The 12489-nt window shown below is 43.0% G+C and overlaps 1 protein-coding gene across 1 annotated transcript in view; it reads left to right on the plus strand.

Annotated features, from left to right (window-relative positions):
- Nucleotides 1–2224: 2224 nt before the first annotated feature.
- POLD3 (DNA polymerase delta 3, accessory subunit) overlaps nt 2225–12489 on the plus strand; it is a 42891-nt gene continuing 32626 nt past the window's right edge. The window contains exons 1-2 of the mRNA XM_052652489.1: nt 2225–2339; nt 4268–4323. Of these exons, the coding sequence (XP_052508449.1) occupies nt 2280–2339; nt 4268–4323 (116 nt within the window). The 5' untranslated portion in view covers nt 2225–2279. The remainder of the gene's footprint in view (nt 2340–4267; nt 4324–12489) is intronic.

Below are 12489 nucleotides of genomic sequence, written 5' to 3' on the forward strand. Positions count from 1 at the left end.
CAAATATTTGTTAAGGGCCTACGCTCTGCCAGCAATGTCCATGCTGGCTTCTGGGAATCCAGGGGGAAAAAGGCCTTTGGAAAAATTTCCATTCAATGGGAATTGAGGGTGTGTCACATGCTCTCCTGCAGATTCAGGCCTGCAGTTTCTGAGGCAAGCCTGCATGAGGATCTTCTACATAGAAAAGACTCCAGAAGGCCTATCATACTTCCTTCCCAGACAAACACCCACCACCACTTCCCACCCCTGTTGCTTAGGCAGACTTGTTGTGAAAGTCATGATCCTCACCCCACTCTCCTCTCTGTTTCACGGAGTTAATTAGCCAGAGTTGTCTCTACGCTCTATCTTCAGTTCCTTTTCTCATTCTTCCTCACTTCTTGAATCACTGAAATCTGTCTTTTGTGCCTCTTTCACTCCTCTGCTCAGTGTCACCAGAGAGTGTGTTAGTCACTTAGTTGTGTCCAATTCTTTGCAACCCCATGACTGTAGCCCTCCAGGCTCCTCTGTCTGTGGGATTTCCTAGATAAGAATACTGGAGTGGGTTGCCATTTCCTTCTCCAGGGGATCTTCCTGACGCAGGGATTGAACCTGGGTCTCTCTCACTGCAGCCAGATTCTTTACCATCTGAGCCACCAGCAAAGCCAGTGTCACCAGTCTAAGTGTGTGTATTAGTTGCTCAGTTGTGTCTGACTCTTTGTGACCCCATGGACTGCCCAGCAGGCTCCTCTGTCCACGGAATTCTCCTGGCAAGAATACTAGAGTGGGTTAGCCATCCCATTCTCCAGGGGATCTTCCTGACTCAGGGATCGAACCCAGGTCTCCCACATTGAAGGTGGATTCTTTACCATCTGAGCCACTGGGGAAGCCCACCAATCCCAAGTACAGATACTAACTGTTGATTTCATTGTGTGCAGGCATGGCACAAGGGTTATCTGGTTTATAACTCTGGCCAAATAAAATTCTTTAATTTTCTCATCTGTACTTTCTCTCAGTCTTCATATCTCACAGTCAAAGATATCACTATTAACATATAGATTTAGGTTCCAAGTCTAGGCAATTTTTATTGCCATCTTTCTCATTCTCCACTCATCTAATTCATTAGTGGGTTTTCCTGACTCAAAAGGAAACCAAGTTTACTGGGTTCTCAATTTCTAGTACACTAGAAATTAATTTTTAAGCTGCTATGATCCCTCACTCAAAAATCTCCAAGAAAATGTAAGCTACATTTGGACAGGCTCCCTGTGTTATTGATCACAGCTGTAGAACAATGCCAGGCCCCTACTAGGCTTTTGCTAACTATATCCTGAATGAATGCATGTTGCAACCAACATTTGAAGTGGGTGCTTTTACTATATCCATCTTACAGATGGAGAAACAAGCTTGCAGTGGGTAAGCAATTTACCTAAGTTCACACAACGAATATCAAAACCAGGATTCAAATCCAGGGTCTGACTCTAGTGCCAGCTCCATTATTCACTGTGCTGCCGTTCTGAAATACACAGCTTATACGGAAGGATTTTTTTTTAAGCTGATGTTAGGAGAAATTTTATTTGAAATCCCCCAATTCTTGAGAATAGAGTTCACGTGCCCTTTAACGCAAACCTTGTAGGCACAGCATAGTTTGGCTTCTTCCTTCGTCTCATCTCTCCTCGTGTCCTTTTCTCCCAACATTTCAACTATAATGAAAACTATTCTCTTCCCAGCAAACACCCCCTCTCTCATTCATTCTGGAAAACTTTCCCTAATTTCTCAATTCTGAGAGATTGTAACAGGCAGTACTTTATCCCAGCTGGCAGGACTTTTAATATTTATTTCTGTCTTTATTGTTCACTGCTGTGTCCTAGTGCCTAGGAAGTGGCTGGAAACAGGCTAGGTACCTAATTAATATTCATTGACTAAATGTGTGACAGGGCAAGATTATTTTATCAGTTTACGGGTGGAAAGACCGCGACTCCTAGAGTGGTGAGGTGTCTTGCAGTGTGTCAGCCACGAACTGGCAGAGCCTGGATTGACACTAAGGTTCTACAGTCAGCCGTTCCAGACCACGCCTGCGCCCCTCGTTCCTCACTTCCGTCAGCTCCTGTTAGCTCCACCTACTTCAGCCTGCGCCGCCTCCGAGACTAGTTTGACCCTCGAGCGGCCGCCGTAGCGCGTCGCCTTCGTTGCCGTGGGAAACGACCCGGGACCTGGGAGGGAGAAAAGACGTTTCCCGCCGGCGGGAGCTGCGGTTGTGGCGGCTAGGGGAGCTCAGCTGCGGCGGAGCAGAACGGCGCGGCACCATGGCGGACCAGTTTTATCTGGAAAATATAGACGAGTTCGTTACGGACCAGAACAAGATCGTGAGGAGCTAGGACTGGGGAATGCGGGCGTGCGACTGGGGGTTTGGGCCCAGCGAGGGCGGCAGGGGCCTTGATCCCTCTACGTGTTCCCGCATGGGGCTGGTCCAGGGGAGACGGTCCCCACTCCTGGTGCCCCAGGCAGGGCGGGGACTCGCCGGGGAGGACTTCTGCCCCGCCGGCAGATCCAGGTTCCTCGGGTGGGCGTGCTGGGCTCTGCGCAGACCGAGGGCCACGGAGGTCGGGCGGGGAGGGAGGAGCCTTAAGTTGATGTTGTTTCTAAGGAGTCTTTACACGTTTCTGGCAAGGTGGTTGGCGTTTGAAGTCTCAAGTTTACAGTTGAGGAAATTGTGTTTTGACCGGGTTAAGTAACAGGTTGTTTAATCTGACCGTCAGTTGTTTTCGTTTTCGTCGAAGTTTGTTATTGATTCAGGCTTGACCTGCCTTACAGGGTTGATGTAAAGATCAAGTGAGACGATGGATGTGAGCTTTGGATATACATTATTGCGTTTACTTTTTTACAGTGATTCTCTTTATACTTTAGCGCTGGAGAAGGAAATGGCAACCCACTCCAGTGTTCTTGCCTGGAGAATCCCATGGACAGAGGAGCCTGGCGGGCCATGGTCCGTGGGGTCACAGAGAGTCGGACACGACTGAAGTGACTGAGCACATAGAGGTCGGTGGGAGTAGCCTTAGAAAAGGTAGTTGAAGCAGAGGGGCCAAATAACTTGTGATTGAAGGAAGGTGAAGTCGCTCAGTCGTGTCCGACTCTGCGACTCCGCGGACTGTAGCCTACCAGGCTTCTCCGTCCATGGGATTCTCCAGGCAAGAATACTGGATTGGGTTACCATTTCCTTCTCCAGGGGATCCTTCGGAACCAGGGATCGAACCTGGGTCTCCCGCACTGGAGGCAGAGGCTTTAACCTCTGAGCCACCAGGCAAGATTAACTTGTGGTTAGTAAGGGATAATCCACCTGCAGGAGATGTAGGTTTGATCCTTGGGTTGGGAAGATCTCCTGGGAGAAGGGAATGGCAACCACTCCAGTATTTTTCCTGGAGAATTGCATGGACAGAGGATCCTACTGGGCTGTAGTCCATGGGGTCACAAAGAGTAGGGCACAACTGGGAGACTAACACACACGCACACACACACACACGGGATAATCAATTTTACACACACACACGGGATAATCAATTTTACACACACACACACACACGCACGCACGCACAGGCACACACACACACGGGATAATCAATTTTCCAGTCTATGTCTGTTCTGCTGTTGCTTTCCTCTACATCACACTGTCTTTGCCCAACCTGTGCTAAGTCTTCTAATTACTGGAAACTCAGCGTTTCGAATCGGAAGGCTTTGAGGGGAGGGTGACAGGTTACAAGGAAGTGGCAAATGACAGTTCAAGAAGAATGGAAGGAAGAGCAAAGCTTGAGGCCAGTAATTCCCACTCTAACCTCTGATAGAGTATTCATCCACTTCACTCATTCCCTGACCCCTGCACCACCTGTGCCCTTTAATATTTATGTGGCTGCAACTTTCTTCAGAAGTTTCTGAGTTGTACACTCCAAAGTAACTTAAGTTTCTGAGTGAGTTTGAGAATAGTGTTTGGTGGTGGCCCCATAAAAGGACAGAAATGTGAAAAGAAGGACCAGGGTGAAACAGGGAGTGTAAGGAAATTGAGAGCTTTTTCTTTGTATATTCAACCTTTTTAGATTCTTGCATTAATCTGTGATGCAGACTTCTTTGTAAAATAAATGTCTGAGTCCTACCTGCCTAGATGGATGGTTCTTGGCAAAACTCGGGTGGCATTTAATGTAATTTATAAGGTGTAATCTCCTCGGAATCTTTAGGAGCCCTTTGGGCTGACCTACACTCTGCAGTCATCTAATAAAATTTTTTTTTAAACTCCTTCTTGCAGGTGACATACAAATGGCTGAGCTATACACTAGGGGTTCATGTTAATCAGGCCAAACAGTAAGTACAATTTTTCACTAACTTTAATCAGATTGGAACTTTTTGTTTTGTTTGTTTGTTTTCTTTTACTTTGTTGTTAGCTTTACAGAGAGTCTCTTGATTAGAACTCCGCTCCCCACCCCCTTTTCCCCCACCCAGGGAAATGGGAACGCATAGTGTTTCTATTGCCTTTTACTGCTTTTGTCTGTTAGTTAAGAGATGGGTGGACTTGTATACAAATGTGTGGTGATATGTTTATTGGATTTATTTGTAGTCTTGCCTTCTGGTTAATCACTTTGTTATTTCAAAAAACTTATTAAATGGGCTAGCCAGTTCTGTTTACATCTCATATTTCTATGTCTGTTATCTCAGACATCTTCTTTGCACTTTCACATGTGCTTCTTAGGCCTGTCTCTGGGTGTTATTGAACTACTTCCATAATGAGGTCAACAGGTGTTTGACGCAGGCTATATAATAGTATAAGACAGGGGAGAACACTTAAGAGAAACTAAAAAGGGAGAGTTTAGGATGACACAGAGTATCACCCTTCTTGAATTTTGCCCTATCACCTTCCTTGCTGAAACTTGTAGTCCAGCTTGGAACCAAAATGGAAAAGGCAGGCTTTTGGATTCACTTCAAAATTTCTTCACCTGCAAATGTCCAGTGGGTAGGAATTGGTGAATAGACTGAGAGCACATATACTGAGTTAAATACTTATTTCATTTGCTTTATTCCCAATGGTGGTCTTATTTTTCCCTGTTCCTTGAATCATAGGAACATTCTGTGAGTCTTAGAAAAATCCTTGATCTCTACAATGGGTTGATTTGGCTTGCTGTTTGACAGATTTAGGAGTTCATGATAGATCACAGGTTTTTTTTATTCTTAATGATAGAAGTAAGGAGAAAAATCGCACATTCATAGTAAAATTTACAACTAGGAATTCAGTCTTTATTTGTAATGGAAAGCCCCAGCCTCGTGTCCCTGTCTGGTGTACATACACGTGTCCACCCGCTCTCAGGTGCTTGCACTTAGGCCACACTGGAACACCCGCTTCAGGGGGCTCCTGGGCCAGCTCTCCTGCCCAGGAAACTGAGGTAAACTAGCTGAGAGTTTGAAGCTGAGAGGAGGGTCTACCTTACATAAGGTATAGGTAGAAGCTTGATTTCTAGACCCGTGCCCCATTCCCCCACTCCAGTCCCAGCAGGTATTTGAGGTCCACATCCCTCCTCAGCTCCTCAGCACAACAGTTAAGTGTTTACAGAGCTGCTAGGAGTTTTATTTATTTTTGGCTGCGTTGGGTCCTCATTGCTGGCGCGTGGGCTTTCTCAGGTGGGAGCTACTCTCTGGTTGCAGTGCACAGGCTTCTCACTGCTGTGGCTTCTCTTGTTGTGGAGCCAGGGCTCTAGAGCATGAGGGCTTCAGTAGCTGTGACATACAGGCTAAATTGCTCCATAGCATGTGGGGTCTTCCCAAACCAGAGATCAAACCTGTGCCCCCTGCATTGGCAGATGGATTCTTAATCACTAGACCACCAAGGAAGTCCCCTAGTTTTGACTGAGATGTTTATGCCTTCAAGACTTAAAACTCTTGGCTCAGGGCTAGGTTTATACTGATTTTGACTATTTGAGATTGCTCTTGCTAAGACTAGTCCAGGCCCAAACCTAGCAGGTTCAGGTAACTTTAGGACTGGATACCCATAAGAGTAATTGTTACAGTTATGAATGTTTAAATATGAAATGAGGTAACTATTACTACTAATATATAAGCCTATTGAGATTAAAGGTGCATATTGAGGACTGGAGATGAAATAAAGTTGCCTGGAATTTTACTGTCAGTTCAGTTCAGTTGCTCAGTCGTGTCCAGCTCTTTGCGACCCCATCAATCGCAGCACGCCAGGCCTCCCTGTCCATCACCAACTCTTGGAGTTCACCCAAACTGATGTGCATTGAGTCAGTGATGCCATCCAGCCATCTCATCCTCTGTCATCCCCTTCTCCTCCTGCCCCCACTCCCTCCCAGCATCAGGGTCTTTTCCAATGAGTCAACTCTTCTCAGGAGATGGAATTTTACTGTAGCTACCCTTATTTCCTATAATTTTTATGGAATTAATATGCACGTTCTAGCCCTTGCCTGTCTACCAACTTTATCCCATAACACTTTCTGCCTCACTTATATTCTAGCCATATTTACCTTTCTGTTCCTTAGATATGCCAAGCCTGTTCTCACCCAAGGAAATTTGTGCCATTCTCTGTGCCTGGAATGTTCTTCTCACAGCTGTCCTCACGGTACACAGTTCAGCTCAAATTTCACACATTACTTCATGTAAGAGCTCTTTCCTAATCCTCTATTCCTCTCTCTCTCTGTTAATTTTTTTTTTCATAATTATTTTTGAAAAGCTTTCTTTAGATATATTTCATATATCGGATGGTTCACCTATTTAGACTGTACAGCTCACTGGTTTTTAATGTATTTACAGAGTTGTGCAGTCAGCACTATAGTTAATTTGAGAAGGTTTTCATCACCCCAGAAAAGAAATGCTGTATCCATTAGCAGTCCTTCATCATTCCTGCCCCCCAACCCCCCAGCATCAGGCAACCACTAACACACTTTCTCTCTATAGATTTGCCTATCCTGGACATTTCATATAAATGGGATCATATAATAAGCAATCTTGTGGGTCTGATTCCCTCCACTTAGCATATCTCCAAGGTTTGTCTATGTTAAAGCATGTGTCAGTACTTCATTCCTTTTTTGTGGTTGAATAATATCCCACTATATGGTGTAAGTTCTCTAGGGCTGCCATAACAGACTACTACAAATGGACGGCTTGAAACTACAGAAATTTATTGTCTCAGTTCTGGAGGCTTAAAGTCCAAAATTAAGATGTTGGCCAGGCCATGCTCCTTCTGAAACTTGTACGGAAAAATCCTTCCTTGCTTCTTCCTAGCTTCTGGTGGTTTGCATTCCTTGGTTTGTAGCTGTGTAACCCCACTGTCTGCCTTCATAGTCACTTGGCATTCTTCCTGTGTGTCTGTCTCTTCACATAGCCATCTTATAAGGATACAGTTGTAGATGAGGAGCCCACCCTACTCCAGTATGATCTGTCTTAACTAATTACATCTGCAAAGGCCCTGTTTCCAAATCGGGTCATATGCTGAGGTACTGGTGGTTAGGACGTCAACATATCTCTTTTGGGAGACACAAATCAACCCATAACATATGGATATACAACACTTTATTTGTCCATTAATCAACAGATGGACATTTGGGTTGTTTCCACATTTGGGGCTTTAATGAATAATGCTACTGTGAACATTTGTGTACAAGTTTTTGTGTAGACATATGTTTTCAGTTCTCTTAGTATACAGCTAAGATTGGAATTTCTGGGTCATATGTAACATTTTGAGGAGGTAAGGTGATTAACTGTTTTTCAGTGTGACTACACTGTTTTACAGTCCCACCAACAAGGTATGAGGTTCTACTTTCTCAACATTCTTATCAACTCTTTCTACCATCTGTCTTTTAATTTTAGCCATCCTAGTGAGTATGAAGTTTTATCATTATGTTTTTGATTTGCATTTCTGTTATGGCTAATGTTTTAGCTAATGGCACATGTTTTCCTGTGCTCATTGACCATACGTGTCTTTGGAGAAATACATGTTCAGATCCTTTGCCCATTTTTTTCCATGGGTTTTTCTTTTGTCTTTACTATTATGGAATTGTGAGAGTTCTTTATGTAGTCAAGTCTGGATTTGTTTATTTATTTGACTGTGCTGAGTCTTAGTTGTAGCGTGAGGGATCCTTTTTGGTTGTGTCACGTGGAATGTTTTTAGTTGCAGCATGCGATCTCCTAGTTGTGGTATGTAAACTCTTAGTTGCTGCGTATGAGATTGAACTGTGGCCTCCTGCATTGGGAGTGCTGAGTCTTAGGCACTGGACTACCAGGGATGTCCCTCTACATATTCTAGAAACACTGTCCTGATCAGATAATGATTTCACCCATTCTGTGGGTTGTCTTTGCACTTTGTTGATGGTGTCCTGTGAAGCGCAGAAGTTCTTATTATTGATAGTGTCTAATTTTTTTTCTTCTCTTGCTTGTGCTTTTTATATTGTATCTAAGGCATAGTCTAACCCAAGTAATCATGAAGATTTAATTTTGTGTTTTCTTGTGAGAGTTCTGTAGTCTTAGCTCTTAAATCAGTAATTATCACTTTAACATTTGTACTTATTTTGTTCTTATTATACTTCCTCACAGTAAGAGTACACTGTAGTTTTCAAATTAGATGTTGGGTCAAGGTAACTTATAAATGAATACCTTATATTATTGTACTCCTCTTTATTGCATTTTGCAGATACTACATTTTTTTCTTTTTCTTTTTTTTACACATTGAAGGTTTGTGGTAACCCTGAGTTGAGCAAGTCTATGAGTGCCATTTTTCCAGTAGCATTCGCCTATTTCTTGTCTCTGTGTCACATTTTGGTAATTCTCATCATGTTTCAAACCCTCCATCAGTGAGAAGATTATGACTTGCTAAAGGCTCAGAGGGTGGCTAGCATTTTTAGCAACAAATTAAAAAGAAAACTAGTTACTTGGCCTCATTGGGTCTTAACCTGTGGCATATGGGCTCTTTCATTGTGGCGCTTGGACTCTCCAGTTGTGATGCGCAGGCTTAGTTACCCTGCAGCATGTGGAATCTTACTTACCTTACAAGGGATCGAGCATGTGTCTGTTGCACTGCAAGGCAGATTCTTAACCACTGGACCACCAGGGAAGTCCACAATAAATTATTTTTTAATTAAGGTGTATACATTGTTTTGTAGACATAATGGTGTTACACCCTTAATAGACTACAGTATAATGTAAACATAGCTATTATATTCACTGGGAAACCAAAAATTTATTTGCTTTGCTTTATTTTGATATTCAGTTTATTGCAGTGGTCTGGAAGTGAACCTACAATATCTCTGGGGTATGCCTATAAATTATAACTATTTTTTCAGGCATCATTTTGCATATGGTATAAGAAAAGGGCCCAACTTCATTCTTTTGCATGTGGATATATAGTATTCCAGCATTTCATAATTCTTATTTCCAGCTGACATTTTCTTACTTATTGTATGCCCTCCTCCCACTAGAATATAGACTCCATGAAGGCAGGGAACATGTTTATCAGGGTCATCACTGTTCCAGTTACTGTTGCTTTCTAACAAATTGCCCCCAGATTTAGCAACTTGAAACAACCGTTTTATTATGTTCATAGATTCTTCTGATTTGGAACTTGGGCAAGGTGCAATGAGAATGGTTGTCTCTGTTCCATAGTGTCTGGTGCCTCAGCTGAGATGTGTCAGTGACTGAAGCCTGATCATGTGTAGGCATCTTTATTCTCATGTCTGGCAGTTGTTGCTGGCTGTCAGCTGGGACTTCAGCAGGAGCTATTGACCAGTCATTGTGTATGACCTGTTTATATGGCCTGGGCTTCTTAAGAGCATATTTTCAGGTAGTGAGGCTTCTTACCCAGCAATTCATGGCTGTGAAAACCCACGTTCCAGTGCAAGGCAGAAGCTGATTGCCTTTTCTTACTGGCCTCAGAAGTCAAGCAGTGTTGTGTCTGCTTCATTCTTTTGGTTACAATGAATCTCTAGCCTTCCCAGATTCAAGGGGAGAGGATGACTCCACCTGTCTTCGGGAGGATGAAGAAGAGCATGCAGAATGGGAGATGTTGTGGCAGCCGTCTTTGGAAAATACATCTGCCACAATCATTATATCTTCACACCTGGCTCATAATATTGTTGTTCAATCACTAAGTCATGTCCAACTCTTTGCATCACCATGGACTGCAGCACACCAGGCTCCTCTGTCCTCTACCATCTCCTGGAATTTGCTCAGGTCAGGTCCATTGGGTCAGTGATGCTATCTAACCATCTCATCATCTGCCACACCCTTTTCCTTTTGCCTTCCATCTTTCCCAGCTCATAATAGGTGCCAGTGAATATTTGTTGAGTGAGTTCTGGGCACTATGGTAGATATTTTCACAAATGTTTATTTCATGTAATCTTTATAACAATCCAATATAATGGGTGTTATCAATCTCGTTTAACACGTGAGAAAACAGAGACTTAGCATGTCCTGGCATCCTTTTCTCTCTTATCTATAGTGAGAGCATTTAAATTATCACTGTTGGCACTGAGGGCAGTGACTGGGCATGGTTGTTACTGTTTTCCTGGATTCAATAAAGAAATATTTTTTCAGGTTTTACTGTATTTGTAGCATTATTCTAGGCTCTGTTATAAAACAGCAAACTTAACAGACAAGGTCTTTCCTATCATTGATTTAAGATAATTTCAGGCTCTAAAAATGCTGTGAAGGAATTAGATTAGGGAAGATAATATAGACTGTACTCCTTATATATCTTAGGGAAAATTATGTGTGGAACTGATCAGAAGAGGTGAGAAGGTGTATAGTTAATCATGTGGGTAGGAAGTGTATCTTGTAGAAAGTCATATTTGTCATTCATATTTAAGAATATTTTGCATGTTTTGTTGCTGAGATGTTTGACATAATCAAATTAGATGAACATGTTTTAAAGATTCAAAAGACATGCAGAAAATTTTAAAGAGTTTGTGCAGTGTTGACCATCTTGTTAATGTAAAACAGAACTGGTTGATCTGGTGAGCCGGGTGCACAGAGGACAATGACTGTATTGATGCAAGCAAGACTATGAGTTGTTGATAAAAGACAATGCATTTCGCCAGCAAGCTGAGAGTATCTTGGTATAGTCCCTGCCTACCGTTTCTTCTGCTAGTATGGTCCTAATTAGCATAAATAAACCAAAATGTTCATGACTCTGTGTTCCTCATCTTTTCTAACATAATTGCTGCATGGAAGGAAATACTAAAGAGAACAGGAGAAAGAAATCAACAAAAATGCTGATTTTTTTTTCCCCCCTCAGGGTGTTTATAGTCTAATGGGGATGGCAGATGTATAAACAATTAGAATACAGTGTGGTAAGTGCTATAATAACAGCTGTGGGACAGTTCCTGTTAGAACCTAGAAGGCAAGGCTGCCCTGCTCGCTTAGCAGTGTTAGGGAAGGCTTCACATAGGAGATAATACCTGAGCTGCTGTCTTGATGAAGAATTAGGTAGATGAGGTCTGAGCAGAAGGCAGAACGCAGGGCATACAGAAGAGCTAGGAGAACTTCAGAATGTTTCATAAGGCTGAAAATAGTGTGAGTATGGGAGAATGGTGAGAAATACAGGGGCCAGAAGAAGAAAAGTCGTACACGTCACTGATGGACCTGTGGCTCCTTAGGGGATAGGGCGCTTTTGAAAACTTTTGAACAAAGAGTAATACTTCAGATAAGAATAACCAGCTACCTTTTCAACAGCACTTAATGGCTAATGGGCATCTCAGATTTAACATGCCCCAAAACATTGGAAGGACTGATGTTGAAGCTGAAACTCCAATACTATGGCCACCTGATGCGAAGAGCTGACTCATTTGAAAAGACCCTGATGCTGGGAAAGATTGAGGGCAGGGGGAGAAGGGGATGACAGAGGATGAGATGGTTGTATGGCATCACCAACTCGATGGACATGGGTTTGGGTGGATTCTGGGAGTTGGTGATGGACAGGGAGGCCTGACGTGCTGCAATTCATGAAGTCACAAAGAGTCGAACACGACTGAGCGACTGAACTGAACTGAACTGGACTGAAAACTTAGTTTCTAATTATTTTCCACCCACCCCCACTATCACCTCCTTCTGCTTTTCTCCATCTCAGTGAATGACAACTTCATTCTTTGAGTTGCTTAGTCCAGTCATCCTTGATTTCTGTTTCTCTCGTACCTCACAATCAGTCCATCAGCAAATCCTGTTGTTTCTTCCTTTAAGATGTACCCAGAATTCATCCACTAATTACTACCACCCTAGTCTGAGCCACTGTCATCTCTAGCCTGAATTACTGCAGTAGCTTTGTAACTGGTCTTCCTGCTTCCCTTCCTTGCTCCTAAATAGTATATTCTCCACACAGCAGTCAGAAATCCTAAAAAGTGAGATCATGTTATTTGTGCTCTAAACCTTGTAATGACTTCCTTCCTAATGGGCCACAAAGCCCTACATGTCTCGCACTTGGCTCTCTTCTTTCCTTCTTCCTTATTCAGCACACTCACCTTTTCTATTCCTTGCACC

This window comes from Budorcas taxicolor, chromosome 15, assembly GCF_023091745.1.
Source record: "Budorcas taxicolor isolate Tak-1 chromosome 15, Takin1.1, whole genome shotgun sequence".
Classification (NCBI taxonomy): Eukaryota; Metazoa; Chordata; class Mammalia; order Artiodactyla; family Bovidae; genus Budorcas; species Budorcas taxicolor.